At 44.3% G+C, this 15,367-nt stretch overlaps 1 protein-coding gene across 3 annotated transcripts in view; it reads right to left on the bottom strand.

Annotated features, from left to right (window-relative positions):
* Nucleotides 1-2,684: 2,684 nt before the first annotated feature.
* ANO8 (anoctamin 8) overlaps nucleotides 2,685-15,367 on the bottom strand; it is a 51,394-nt gene continuing 38,711 nt past the window's right edge. For 2 of the 3 annotated variants that reach the window (XM_067473509.1, XM_067473507.1), the window contains exons 13-18: nucleotides 15,148-15,291; nucleotides 11,772-12,524; nucleotides 10,274-10,465; nucleotides 8,889-9,020; nucleotides 8,233-8,343; nucleotides 2,685-5,292 (exon numbers count right to left, since the gene is read on the bottom strand). In XM_067473509.1, the coding sequence (XP_067329610.1) occupies nucleotides 4,687-5,292; nucleotides 8,233-8,343; nucleotides 8,889-9,020; nucleotides 10,274-10,465; nucleotides 11,772-12,524; nucleotides 15,148-15,291 (1,938 nt within the window). In that variant the 3' untranslated portion in view covers nucleotides 2,685-4,686. The remainder of the gene's footprint in view (nucleotides 5,293-8,232; nucleotides 8,344-8,888; nucleotides 9,021-10,273; nucleotides 10,466-11,771; nucleotides 12,525-15,147; nucleotides 15,292-15,367) is intronic. The other variant, XM_067473508.1, reaches the window with a different exon arrangement.

Below are 15,367 nucleotides of genomic sequence, written 5' to 3'. Positions count from 1 at the left end.
GTGGTGATGGCACAATCGTCGGCATAGATGAAACTCTGTCCCTTCTGGCAGTGACTGATCATTTCTGTAAATGTTAAACATTGAGGGAGCAAGCATGCTCCCCTGAGGCAGGCCGTTCTTCTGTTTTCACCACCTGCTTCTCTGGCCCTGGAACTCAACAAAGCATTTTTGGGGGTAAATTCCTGTCCTTTCATGGTCACATTCCTGTTCTTTTGAATTCAAAGCAAGTTAAATTTCGAGTGAAATTTCTGTTCTTTCAGATCTGAAGCCAGTTGCTTTTTGAGGTCAAATTCCTATTCTTTTGAATTCAAAACCATTTTGGGGATTTATTTATTTATCATGTCAGGAGCAGACCAAACAGTTGTACTGTGATTTTTTTTAAACAAACAAACAAACAAAACAAAACACAAATTTTGCAAGCTTGGTAGTTGATTAAATGTCCTTTGACCAGTATCTGGCCACTTGGAGTCCCTCTGGTGTTACTATAAGAAGGTCCATCGTGCATGTGGCAGGGCTCAGGTTGCATTGCAGCGGGTGGTCAGTGGTTTGCTCTCCTCCACACTCGCATGTCGTGGATTCCACTTTGTCGCCCCATTTCTTAAGATTGGCTCTGCATCTCGTGGTGCCAGAGCACAGTCTGTTCAGCGCCTTCCAAGTCGCCCAGTTTTCTGTGTGCCCAGGGAGGAGTCTCTCATTGGGTATGCCCAGGGAGGAGTCTCTCATTGGGTATGAGTTTCTGGGTTTTAGCCTGCCACTTTTGGACTCTCGCTTGCTGAGGTGTTCCAGTGAGTGTCTCTGTCGATCTTAGAAAACGATTTCTATTTTGGGGATAAAATTCCCATTTTTTCAGATCCGAAAGTAGTAGCCATTTTCTTAATGTTAAAAGTACAGTGCAGTATGAACTGCAGCGATACATTTGAATACTTATTGTACCTATATTTATATTATATTTTATAAACTTCCATCTAATACATAAAACGGTATGTTAAATGTAAGTAAGGGGCTTTTATTATTTTTATTAGTAACTAACTTGTGTCCCTGGCGTTGCCCGGGTTATTAGAAGACGTCATTTTTTTTTATTTTACAAAATGCATAGGGTTGTGGGTGAACTACAACTTATGTCATGCCAGGTTAACCCCCAGAAACACAAATTGTGGCATATCGGGTACAGGTGCCAAATTTGGTGCAGATCCATTGTTGTTTGCATTCACAGTGCTCTCTGGATGTAAGCGAACTATAATTCCTATAAATCAAGGTGAACTTCCCCCAAAGCCCACCTGCATTTTTTGTTGGTCATGGGGGTTCTGTGTGCCAAATGAGGTCTAGGGCCATCATTGGTGTGGTGCAGAGTGCTCTTTGATTGCAGGTGAACTATAACTCCCAGTACCTACAACAGCTATAGATCAAGGTGAATTCCCCCAAAACCTCTCCTGTATTTTCCATTGGTCATGGGGGTTCTGCGTGACAAATGTGGTCCAGGTCCATTGTCAGTGAAGTCACAGTGCTTTGACTTGATGCAGGGTGAACTACAACTTCCATCATATGGAGTCAATCCCTCAAACTCCTCCAGTTTGTGTCGTTGCTGATTACTCCTGCTGTTGTTGTGCAGACAGAATTGAAAAGAGTAGGAAAGGTTAAGGGAGAGGTAGTGGGCAGTCATGCAAATTCCCCAACAATGGAGAGAATAAGGATCACTGGGATGTCTGGTGGAGGAAACACATAAAATCTAGCATGAAATTGTCCCCGTATGAAAGCCTTCACTTGGGTAGTGGGCGCTCACTGAAACCTGCCATGTCATTGGAGGGAAGGCCATTGGTGTATCCTGAGGGGTAGGGGCTATAGCTGTTGGTGAAGGCATCCCAGCCACACACTTTCATACTTATTTTCACTTTTATTACTGTATATACTCGAGTATAAGCCGAGAGGGATTTTTTCAGCCTAAAAAAAGGGCTGAAAAACTAGGCTTATACTGTCAAGCTTATTTATTATTGAATTCTGTTGTTGTTGACGTTGTTATTATTACATTTATCATTTTACTCTTATTACATTTATTATTTTACTTTATTATTATTATTATTATTACATTTGTTATTTCACTCTATTGGAAAGATACATAAGGAAATTTCCATTGAAGGTGAGAATAATGGTTTAATCAGAGTTGGACAGTCTTATCTTAAATTACACTTTTATGTAAATATTCAAAAACATTTAGCCTTCTAATGCCTCAATTGATGTAATTGTATCGGTATCTATTTATATTTTGAAACTGACCAGTAGCTGCTGCATTTCCCACCCTCGGCTTATACTCAAATCAATCCGTTTTCCCAGTTTTTTCTGGTAAAATTAGGTGCCTCAGCTTATATTCGGGTCGGCTTATACTCAAGTATATACGGTATGTGTATAGAAGATTATATTTTATAAACTTACATCTAATCTAATATATAAAATAGTATGTTAAATGTAAGTATTGGGGGGGTTTTTTGGTATTATTTTTATTAGGGCAACCTTATATTTTGGCAATGCTTTGACCAGAAATGACTGGAGGGAGGGACTATATTAATAACAACAGTAATAATCATCATCATAATATGATGGTTGTGGATTACCAAGGAGTGCGGTTTCGGGAGCGTTGTTCCCAACGAATAGGGTGCCAAACAGCTCAAAACATGCAGGTTTTTTCCATCTTGTTGAAATATATTTTTATTGCATTTCTGCTGGTTTTACAAAAATATGACAAAAAAACTTAAAAAGAAACCGAGATCCTCCCCCTCCCGTATTTCTTTTCTCCCCCTTCCCCAACATCATACATACATAAATAAACAAACAAAAGGCAGCACAAAATTAATAAATAAGGACGTTAAGGATTCCTCCTATCCCCACCGACCCGTTTTAAGACATGAAATGGGCTCGCGGCAAAGAGAGAGAGATCCGGGTTGGAGGTTCACCATGGAGGAGGATGGAAGGGAGAAGCCCAAATATTACCCTCCCAGCCCTTTGCTCAGAAGCGTTTCTGGGTTTTGTAAAGCTTTAAGATGCGGACCCGAGTGCGAAACCACCACTGACGGGCACCGGAGCCCACAAAACTTGACTTCCCTTGCACCCGAGTCTCATGCAAGCGGCGTTATTGCTGTGGCGAAAGAGCTCCAAGGCATGGCAAGCACCAAAAGAAAGGAAGAATAAAGAGGTCCGTTTGGATCTCCGTTGCCAAGCGGCCACCCTCTTTGTCCTTCCTTTGCAGAATTAAAAAAAAAAAGGGTTGGAAACGTAATGGAGCGGCATTCGAAAGAAAGAACGATAAGAGAATGGTTCTGGATTCGGTTCATTCAAATGCCCCGACTTCCCTCTTCCTCCGTCGTATTTGAACCCCAGTTTGGACACTCCCTTCTCCGCTACGGATCCGCTTCGTTGCCCGACGGAGGGGACTTCCGTGCCCAAAGCATTCATTGCGTTCGATCCACGAAAGCACAATGCAGCGGCCATGGCTTTGCGCAAAATAAGCCCCTCCCTACCCACCCCACCCCGATTTTCAAAGTAATTTCTCTATTCCTACAGTGACCACATTTACCACCCCCCTCCCGCCCCATATTATTCCTTCCTTTTCCTCCCCTTCGTCAAGAAAGTCCGTATTATTGCGAGGAATACGAATTTTCGCCTCCGGCAAAAAACAAATCTTTTTTGCTGTGGAATTGTTCCGAAAAATAAATAAAAGGGGGTGCGTTTAGTGCAAGAAGCAAACCAGAAATGTGGACCCCGCGGGTTTATTCTCCAAGCAGAAGACAAAGAGGGCGAGCGGTTTTACCCCTCAATGTGTCATGGTAGTTCATGGGAGCAGAATGGAACGGGGGTACGGACGGGGAATTCGCAACGAGCAAAAAAAAAAAAAAAAGCACCAAAAGGAAAAAAGAAAATTTCCCATCAGAACCAGTGAAGGGCCTTGGGTGAACTGAATAGCTTATAGCGGTCCCTTTCCGCTCTAAAATCTCCTCTTCTGGGCTCATATTTTTGACCTCTTTTTTTTGGGGGGGGGGGGGGATCAAGTGGGAAGGTTTTGGGTGCAAATCTCTTACTAGTAGTCTCACAACCTGCAAAGGAGAACATAGATTTACTAAGTTGGTTTCTTGCTTTCTTTTCCAGTCCTTACAGGGCCAGGCCTCAAAGAAAGCAGGTTCCTTTTCCCCATCTGCTGAAGGAATAATTAATTCCATCTGTATCTGATATAACTACAAAAGGCATGGGTTCCCTAGATCTCACTGTGGGAAGTTGAACCATTTTGGGGTTTTCTTGGAACGGTTCGGAGTCTCCCCAACTTCTCTAATGCTGTATTGACCCCACTTTGAGATTGCTCTAACTCTCCTAGTTTGTGGGAGACTTTGGATACGCTTGTTTACATCCCCCCTCGAGTCACCAAACCAAAAAGGATGGGGAAAAATGGCATGCGGATTGGCCTTTTCGAGGGACAGAGACATATAGAGAGATTCCTTTGCAATCCTGCAGACTTTCAGTACTTATCTCCAAAACCCTGAACCAATGGCTAGAGGGGGACATTGAGGAAGGGTCTTAAAACCCCCTTTCTGGGCTAGAGTCAACAATTGCCCTCTTATTCCAAATGTTGATTCTGCTTGGAGAACAAAACGGCGGCCGAATTTCTTTCCCGCCTGCCCCAAGTCTGAACCCGAATGTGATCTGCTAAAGTTTGTGGTCCTCCTCAGCCGCGGTTCGGATCTCGACCTCCTCGGCCGCCTCCTCATCGGCCACTCCGTTGAGTTGAGAACGCAGCGCCGGGGCCCCGTTTCCCCCCTCGGACTTGCTGAAGTTAAAAAGTTTCCCCGGGTTGAACGGCTTGGTGGGCGACTGGACCTTCTCGGCCTCCCTCTTCATCTCCGGCGACTTGAGGAACTTGAAGCTGAGGAAACCAGGGAGTTTGTTGTCAGCAGAGGAGCCGGTCGGGGATTGCGCTGCTGTCCCGCCTCCTGCTGCTGCTGCTGTTGCGCCCCCGGATAAGAACTTCCCCTGCAGTGGGATGATCTGCTTCAGCTTCATGACGTTGTTGGTGGCCAACAAGGAGCTGGGCCGCTTGGGCTTCTCCGCGCCATGAGGGCCGCCTCCTTTGCCTTTGCCTTGGCTCTTTTCCGGGCCCGTTTGATCTGGGCCAGTGTCACCCCCTTTGCCCTCCTCCCGGCCTTCGCGCTCCTTGCGGGCGGCGTGGTACTCGGCGTGACGCTGCCGCTCCTCTTCCTCCCGCTTGCGGCGCTGCTGTTGCTGGAAGTGGTGTTGCGCCTGGCGCTCGTGCTTCTGCAGAGAGAGAGAGAGAGGGAGAGACGGGTTCCAGTATTGTTCGGAAAAGGGTCAAGCTTTCCATGGGCAAACTTTGGCTGGTAGGCTGTTAGGAATTGTGGGAGTTGAAGTCCAAAGCCGAAGTTTGCCCATGCCTGCTCTAAACACCAGAAGACAATGGACTCAAACACCTAAACATTAGGAAGAACTTCAGAACTGTCCAGTGATGGAAGACACTGCCTGGGAGTGCAATGGAGACCTGAAAGTCATCTGTTTGGAGGGGTTTGATTGTATTCCTGCATGGCCAAAGAGGTTTGGACTGGACAGCCTTTGGGGCTCTCTTCCTACTCTAGGATTCTATGATGATGAAGATGATGATGATAACAATGATGATGATGTAATCTGTCCTATCTATCTATCTATCTAATCCATCATATCCTATCTGTCATATCTATCTATATGGAGCCCCTGGTAGTGCAATGGGTTAAACCAGGGGTCCTCAAACTTTTTAAACAGAGGGCCAGGTCACAGTCACTCAAACTGTTGGAGGGCCAGATTATAATTTGGAAAAAAAAACCATGAATGAATTCGTAGTGCAAATAATACTTAAAAACAATACAATAATTAAAATGAAGAACAATTTTAACAAATATAAACTTAATAGTATTTCAATGGGAAGTGTGGGCCTCCTTTTGGCTAATGAGATAGGATTGTTGTTGTTGTTGTGTGCTTTCAAGTCGTTTCAGACTTAGGTTGACCCTGACCAAGGGCTAGATAAATGACCTTGGAGGGCCGCATCTGGCCCTCGGGCCTTAGTTTGAGGACCCCTGGGTTAAACCCTTGTGCCGGCAGGACTGAAGACCAACAGGTCAAAGGTTCAAATCAGGGGAAAGCACGGATGAGCTCCCTCTGTCAGCTCCAGCTCCCCATGCAGGGACATGAGAGAAGCCTCCCACAAGGATGGTAAAACATCAAAACATCCGGTGTCCCCTGGGCAACGCCCTTCCAGATGGCCAATTGTCTCATACCAGAAGCAACTTGCAGTTTCTCAAGTCACTCCTGACATGGAAAAAAATCTATATATCCTTTCTATCTGAGCTATCATATCCTATCTATCATATCCTAAATATCTGTCTGTCTGTCCATCTATCTATCCTATCTAATCTATCATATCCTAAATATCTATCCGTCCGTCCAGCCATCCATCCATCCAATCAATCTAATCTATCATATCCTAAATATCTATCTATCCTATCCTATCCAATCTATCATATCCTAAATATCTGTCCATCCATCCATCCAATCAATCTAATCTATCATATCCTAAATATCTATCTATCCTATCCTATCCTATCATATCCTAAATATCTGTCCATCCATCCAATCAATCTAATCTATCATATCCTAAATATCTATCTATCCTATCCTATCCAATCTATCATATCCTAAATATCTGTCCATCCATCCATCCATCCAATCAATCTAATCTATCATATCCTAAATATCTATCTATCCTATCCTATCCTATCCTATCATATCCTAAATATCTGTCCATCCATCCATCTATCTATCCATCCTATCTAATCTATCATATCCTAAATATCTATCTATCTATCTATCTATCTATCTATCTATCTATCTATCTATCCTATCTAGTCTATCATATCCTATCTTATCTATCTAACCTATTTATCTAATCCAAGGGTTCTCAAACTTGTTCAGCTGCAGAGCCCTTTTTGAAGCAAAGGTTTCTCATGAAGCCCCAATAAATGTTTATGTATTATACTATATATTATATATAATGTATATATATCGGGCATGGGCAAACATTTGGACACAGGGGCAGCAGATGGATGGAGAATGTTTGTGGGAACTCATTGATAAAAAAAAATGAACTAATTCCTTTTCTGCACCTCACACAGATCTCGTTTGTGGTGCAAAAAAAGAAAGGAAGAACAAAACTATTTAAAACAAAGGAACAATTTTAAGCAACATAAAATGTAACCATATTTTGGTGCAGTTTGAGAACCGCTGATGTAGAGGCGGCTGGATGGCCATCTGTCAGAAGTGCTTTGATTGTAATCCCACCTGGATGGGGGTCTCTTCCTACTCTAGGATTCTATCATTATCATCATGAAGCAGAGGCTGGATGGTCATCTGTTGGGAGGGCTTTAATGGTGTCTTCATGACAGATAGGAGTTGGACTGGATGGACCTTGAGGTCTCTTTCAACTCTATTATTATTATTATTATTATTATTATTATTATTATTATTATATACACAACAAGATTAGTACACAGCAGACAATATCACTCTGCTGGCTGTTGTATTGGATCACACGTTGGACACTTCCCAAGTGTCTAGGACGGTGTGATGTATTGGCAAATGATGTGTGCAGATCCCAGTAAGGTGGCCTTCTGCAGCTGGCAGATGGTAATTTTGTCAGCACCTATTGTGTTTAAGTGCAGGCCAAGGTCTTTAGGTACTCCACCCAGTGTGCCGATCACCACTGGGACCACCTTGACTGGCTTGTGCCAGAGTCTTTGCAGTTCAGTCTTTAAATCCTCATATCGTGTCAGCTTTTCCAGTTATTTCTCTTCAATCCTGATGTCACCTGGGATTGCAACATCGACGATCCATTATTATTATTATTATTATTATTATTATTATTATTATTTTCCCCACATTAACCCTAAAGGCCATCTACTCAAACTCCCTTCTGCCATGAAATACCTAAAAATATAAATCCAACCTTGGTTTAAAGACCTCCAAAGAAGGAGAGGCATCCTCTTCCACTTGCATTGGAAGTGACCCCTAAAGGCCATCTAGTCCAACCTCCTGGTGCGAGGTAGGAAGGCGCCAACTGAAGCATTCCCCAAAATATATCCATCCAAACTCAGTTTCAAGATCTTCAAAGGTAGCCTTTTGACCAATCAAAATACTTTAAAAGGCGCTCACCTTAAAGGCCTCCCTCCGCTGATACTCCAGTTTGGCCATTTCTTCGGCGACCCAGCCGGGAACATCTGGGATGGCCACTTGGATGATGTATTTGAGCAAAAGGGCAAAATGCTGTGGGGGGTGGGGGGGGGGGGGAGAGAGAAAAACAGTAGCAGGAAATTAATGCTGCCCTTTGCTTGGGGTGATGGGACCTGGAGTAGCAGGATGTTAATGCTGCTCTTGGCAGGGGGGATGCGACCTGGAGTAGCAATAAGTTAATGCTTCTCTGCAGGAGATGATGGGACATGGAGTAGCAGGAAGTGAATGCTGTTCTTTGCAGTAGGTAATAGGACGTGGAGTAGAAGGAAGTGAATGCTGTTCTTTGCAGTAGGCGATGGGACCTGGAGTAGCAGGAAGTTAATGGTTCTCTGCAGGGGATGATGGAACATGGAATAGCAGGTAGTTAATGCTGCTCTTGGCAGGGGGTGATGATGGGACCCAAAGTAGCACCAGGTTAAGGCTGCTCTTTGCAGGGGGTGATGGGACCTGGAGTAGCAGGATGCTAATGCTGCTTTTTGCAGGAGATGATGGCTCCTGGCGTAACAGGAAGTTAATGCTGCTCTTGGCAGGGAGTGATACAACCCAGAGTAGCAGGGAGTTAATGCTGCCCTACTCACCTCCAGTACCACCACGGAAATGATGGCTCCCTCGGGGCTGAGCCATGGGAACAGGCGCTGTAGTTGCCCGCACTGACCGATCAGGTAGCAATTGACCATAATGGCCAACAGCCCCATGGCTTCCATCACCTTCTGCAGGAAGAGAAAAGGAAAGGGTTCATCTGCAGGGCAGCAAAGGCACCCTGGGAGTCATAGCCCTTGGCAAGAATGAATAATAATAAATAATAATAATAAATAAATATAATAAATCATAATACATAAGAATGAAGCAACAAATAACACTGATAATAAATCTCCATTCTGACTGGGTTTAAAAAATATATAAAATAATAATAAATTGGCAAATACATATCTATATATATAAAAATGCACTGTGCATAATGAGTACCCTAAAAACAAAAGAACCAATGAACGAAATCACACCAAATTTGGCAACAAAACATCTCACAACACAAGGAGTGACCATCACTCAAAAAATTATGATTTTGTCATTTGGGAGTTGTAGTTGCTGGGATTTATAGTTCACTTATAATCAAAGAGCATTCTGAACTCCATCAACGATGGAATTGCACCAAATTGGCACACAGGACTCCCATGACCATCAGAAAATACTGGAAGGGTTTGGTGGGCATTGACCTTGGGTTTGGGAGTTGTAGTTCACCTACATCCAGAGAGCACTGTGGACTCAAACAATGATGGATCTGGACCAAACTTGGCACAAGCACTCAATACGCCCAAATATGAACACAGAGGGAGTTTGGGGAAAATAGGCCTTGGCATGTGGGAGTTGTAGTCACTAGGATTCACAGTTCACCTACAATCAAAGAGCATTCTGAACCCCACGAACAACGGAATCGGGGCAAACTTCCCACACCGAACCCCCATGACCAACAGAAAATACTTGAGGTCATCCAGTCCAACTCTCTTCACCAGGGCAAGAAAATGTACTCAGAGCCCTCCTGACAAAGAACCATTCAGTCATAAATATAGATAGATAGATAGATATGATTCACACACAGAGATATAGTATCATAGATTTGAAAGGGACCCCTAAAGAAGGACTATGATATGTTGCATATTCCAGAGTAGGAAAACCAGACAATCTCCACATCAACACTGACAAAGAAACAGCAAGAAATACTGTTCACGCACAAGCAGAAAGAAATTACATATATTAGAAACCAATACTTTCTCATTACTTTATTTTCCAGATCACCAGACTGGGCCACAACAACGCGTGGCAGGGGACGGCTAGTATTATATAAATATATAATAGTGGCAATATATACGAGCCTATGCCTGGGTCTAGCACAAGTGAGGCCTGTTGGGAATAGTAAGTCTCAAAACAACAAGAAGATTAAATGGGCCTCGATTGACCGACCGACCTGCCACTCCCCGATGCTCTCCACCCGCTGACCGAAGGGCCGCTGGAGCCCCGTGCAGAGCTTGAAGGCATCACTCCGGATCTCGATGACGTTGTTGATCAGGGCACAGAGGGCGGCCAGCGGGAAAGATGAGGAGAAGAGCACCACGTACCCGAACTGGATGAACATCTCCTGGTAGTCCTGGAAGGTGTCCTGGGCAGGTGGAAAGAACAGAAGGCAAGTGGGCTTTGTGTGATGGACAGAATATGAGAGGTTGGTTTGAATGAAACTATATGAAAGGTGTATGGCTGGGGCCTATATAGATCAATCCCCATAGAGGCTAGAGATGGTATCCCAAGATTGAAGCCTGGGATACTACAAAAAGGAGGAGAAGAACTGATAAATTGGAATCAAAAGTTGCTGAACTGCTGACATGACCAGAGACAAATGATTCACTCTTGGTGGATAACAACACGTTTACATGATGAGACCCAGGAAGCTAATGCTGCTTTTAGCAGGGGATGATCGGACCTGGAGTAGCAGGATGTTAAGACTGATCTTTGTAGGGGGTGATGGGGTCCACAGTAGCAGGATGCTAAGGCTGCTCTTTGTAAGGGATGATGGGACCTGGAGTAGTTGGAGGCAAAGGCTGCTCTTTGTAAGTGATGATGGGACCTGGAGTAGGAGGAAGTTAAGGCTGCTCTTTGCAGGGGATGATGGGGCTCAGAGTAGCAGGATATTAAGGCTGCTTTTTACTGGGGATGATGGGATATAATAATAATAATAATAATAATAATAATAATAATAATACTTTATTTATACCCCGCCACCATCTCCACAAGGGACTTGGAGCGGCTTACATGAGGCCAAGCCCAACAACACATCAATAAAAACAAGCAATAGGCAAAATAAACAATACAATTAATATAACTCACACATAGACAATAACACACAAGGATTTAAAAACCTATGGCCAAGCCAGATATAATAGTTAAAACTTTAAAAATAAACGCTGGACATGAACAGAGGTAGGATGTATCTAGAAGGAGGGTTTTAAATGAAAAGTAGAGAGCAACCCAACGGGTAATTAAAGTATTTCCATACTTTAATTCATTAGCAGGATGTTAAGGCTGCTCTTTGCAGGGAGTGATAGGGCCTAGAGTAGTAACTATCCTTTCGTCTCCTTTCTCCCTTTTTCTGAGCACATGGCAAGTCCTCCTGTGAGCATGGAGGGAGACAAGTTGCTTCCATAAAGAGAGAGTGAGCGAGTGTGTGTTAAGACAACTATGCCCTAACTTTTCTATATAGAAATGTATATTCAATAAATCCTTCCAAAACTTTTCAAACTTGACTCCGTATATAAATTTGCCGGAGCACATTTGCTCGACGGCTGGCACTCGAAGCTTCTAAACCAGGCATGGGCAAACTTTGGCCCTCCGGGTGTTTTGGACTTCCACAACTCCTAACAGCCTACCCGAGGGCCAAATGACCCCACTTCCCTCCCTCCCTGCAGCCTTACCTCATACTTCTTCATGCAGCTCTCCACCTCGGCTTGGGCCAGCTGCGTGGTGAAGCTCTCGGCCGGCGGGTCGATCCACGAAGAGCGGGCGTTCCTCCGCCGTTGGCGCTCCTCCTCCTCCTCCTCTTCCTCGCCTTCCTCCTCCTCCTCGCCCCCCACGGGGTTCCGGGCCCCTCGGCGCCTCCGTGGCCGCAAGACCACCGCCTCCATCATCAGGCCCTTGAGGGGGCTCCCTGGGACCCCACCACCACTGCCCTCTTCTTCCTCCTCGTCATCTTCACCCAACTCAAACACAGAGGCCGGGTCCATGCCTTTCTCCACCATGGTGGGGCTGCCCTCCTCCAGGAAGCTGGACTCCTCATTCCCCAACCCACCACCGGCCTTGCGCTCAGCCTTCTCAATGAAGCTGACCTTCTTCAGCTTCAGGCCACAGTCCAGGAGGCTCTCGTCCTCCGAGTCAGAGTCCTTCTGCTCTTCCTCATCATCCTCGTCCTCGTCCTCGGGGGCCCCGCAGCCGCCATTCAGGCATTTCTTCTCCCCGTTGGGTGCCCCCCTCGTCCCAGCCTCCGCCTTTGCGGCACGCCTCCGAGGGCCCCCCCACTTCTGGGCCAGCAGCTTCAGGAGGGTCTGGGCTGCCTCCCGGAGGTGCTGCGGACTGAGGTCGCCCCGCTTGAACTTGGAGTAGAGGTGGGGCTGGGAGACCTCCTTGACGTTCTGCAGGAACTGGCGGGTGATCAGGAGCGTGGCCAGCATCTGCGGAGGGAAACACAACAGAGAGGGAGAGAAAGAAGGGGCCCCGGGATGGAGGACCAACCACCCCGGGTCCCTCTCCAATCCTACAATTCCAGGAGACACACATATCCTAGCATTCGTGGTCCATATGGCCTGGCATGGAGGGAAAGTGGGGTGCCAAATGCAATCACCACAGACAGATGGACCCTAACATTTGGGGTACATAAGGGCTGGCATGGAGGGCAAGTGGGGCACCAACAACAATACCAGTAATTACAGATTCCCCAACATTCAAGGTATATAAGACTTGGCATGGAGGGAAAGTGGGGTGCCAAATGCAGTCACCACAGACAGATGGACCCTAACATTTGGGGTACATAAGGGCTGGCGTGCACCCAATGCAATCCTAATGGACAGACAGACCCCAGACATTTGAGGTCTGGAAAGCATGGAAGAAAAGAGGGGCACCAACCATAATCTCAGGAGATAATCTCAGGAGAATTCGTAGTACACAAGGCCTGGCACAGAGGGCAAGTGGGATGACAAATGCAATTGCCTAACATGTAAGATACATATAAGGACTGACATGTGGGAAAAGTGGGGTGCCAACTATAATGGCAGTAATTACACAGATTCCCCAACATTCAGGGTATATAAATTACTATTATTATTACCATTATCATTATTAGTATATAACAACAACAACAATAACGGCATGGAGGGAAAGTGGGATGCCAAATTCAATCGCCAACAGACAGATGGACTCTAACACTTGGGGTACATAAGGCCTGGCATGGAGGGAAAGTGGGGCACCAACTACAATACCAGTAATCACACAGATATCCCAGCATTCAGGGTATAATAATAATAATAATAATAATAATAATAATAATAATAAATATAATGACATGGAAAAGGAAAGACATATTATGCACCAGAAATCCTTCAATAATAATAATAATCATCATCATCATCATCATCATCATCATTATTATCATTATCAGTATTAAATAATGATGATGATGCTGGCATGGAGGGAAAATGGGGCACCAACTACAATACCAGTAATTACACAGATATCCCAACATTCAGGGTACATTAATAATAATAATAATAATAATAATAATAATAATAATATAATGACATGGAGAAGGAAAGAGATATTATGCATCAGAAACCCTTCATTATTATTATTATTATTATTATTATCATCATCAGTATTAAATAATGATGATGATGATGATGGCATGGAGGGAAAGTGGGGTGCCAAATTCAATCGCCAACAGACAGATGCACCCTAACATTCGGGATACATAAGGGCTGGCATGGGAGGAAAGTGGGGCACTAACTACAATGCCAGTCATTACACAGATTTCCCAACATTCAAGGTACATAATAATAATAATAATAATAATAATAATAATAATATAATGACATGGAAGGAAAGTGAGGTGCCAAATGCAACTGCCAACAGACAGATGGACCCTAATATTGGGGTACATAAGAGCAGGCATGTAGGGGAATTGGGGGGCCAACTACAATGCCAGTCATTACACAGATTTCCCAACATTCGAGGTACATAAGGCTTGGCAAGGGGTAAAGTGGGGTGGCAAAAGCCATCGCCATAGACACATGGACCGTAACTTTTGGGGTATGTAAAGCCTGGCGTGGAGGAAAAGTGGGTTTCCAATTGCAATTGCATAACATTTGGGGTGTTGTAGACCAGTCTGAGGCTTCTAAAGCTGATGGGTACACTAATGATTTAGAGAGGATTGTGTGATTGCCTGTAGGATTTCCTGGGGCATGAAGTGATGAAAATTCAAGCCAGAGAATTATGCTTCTTTCTATGAGAAATCTGACTCGGAAAGTACAGAGCTTCAAGGTTAGTCATAGGAGCCAGAAACTGCAACTTTAAACAAGGAGTTGGGTGAAGTTTATTATTATTATATCGTCCTACGATAGCACATTTGGCTCTAGTGTTTTAATGAATATCTCATTAGGCTTGGGTAACCATGGAAAAATTTGGTTCTAAAGTCGTTTTGTTTTTAGGGGGCCCTTGCGTTTCATTTTTTTTAATAATTCCGAAATTTTCCTTTAAAAAATTTCGAAATTTACGAAATTTCGTAAAATTACGAATCGATTCGTTAATGGCGGACGAGATTGCGCAATATGCTAAAAAAACCTCCAAATGGGACAGGAGGAACTTCTGAAGTTTCCCTCTCCCTCTGTTGTTGACTGTTGGTGTGATAAAACAAACAACAACTATAAAACTTGCACCAGACATACGAAAATAATTACGAAATAATTACGAAATAATTACGAAATAAATTGAAAAAATTGTTTCCAATCTTTATTACTCCTCACACAATTCCTGCATGGCTCAATATTGGATCGTAAACTAATTTAAATACGAATTAATAATGAATTACGAAATTAACAAACGAAACTGCCCAAACCTATATCTCATCATTGAGGAGTGTCATTGTTCAAAACATACAAAAAACAAAGTTTCTGGAGTAGAACGATGGCTTTCCGAGTAAGGAGCGGATAATTAAACAGGAAATAACACTTTCAAACCAGGTACGGAAAACGTTTCCCATTCAGAGGCCCCCACTCCCCAGCCCATCGTCCCCAAGGCTCCTACTTTGGCCTCGGCCCGCCGCCAAGAAAAGCCCAGCCAGCGCTTAAAGGAAATGAAGGAGAGACGAAATTGGAGGAAAATGGAGGGAAGGACGGCGTCTTTGAGCTGACGCACCAGGCTTTGGAAGAGGGAGAAGATGACCAGGAGCTGAGGATCGGGAGATGGATGGATGGAAGGAGGGAGAGAAAGAAAGAAAGAAAGAAAGAAAAGGAGAGACGGACAG

The sequence above is a fragment of the Anolis sagrei genome, chromosome X, assembly GCF_037176765.1.
Source record: "Anolis sagrei isolate rAnoSag1 chromosome X, rAnoSag1.mat, whole genome shotgun sequence".
NCBI classification, from domain to species: Eukaryota; Metazoa; Chordata; class Lepidosauria; order Squamata; family Dactyloidae; genus Anolis; species Anolis sagrei.
This window is presented reverse-complemented; position numbering and strand designations above follow the sequence as displayed.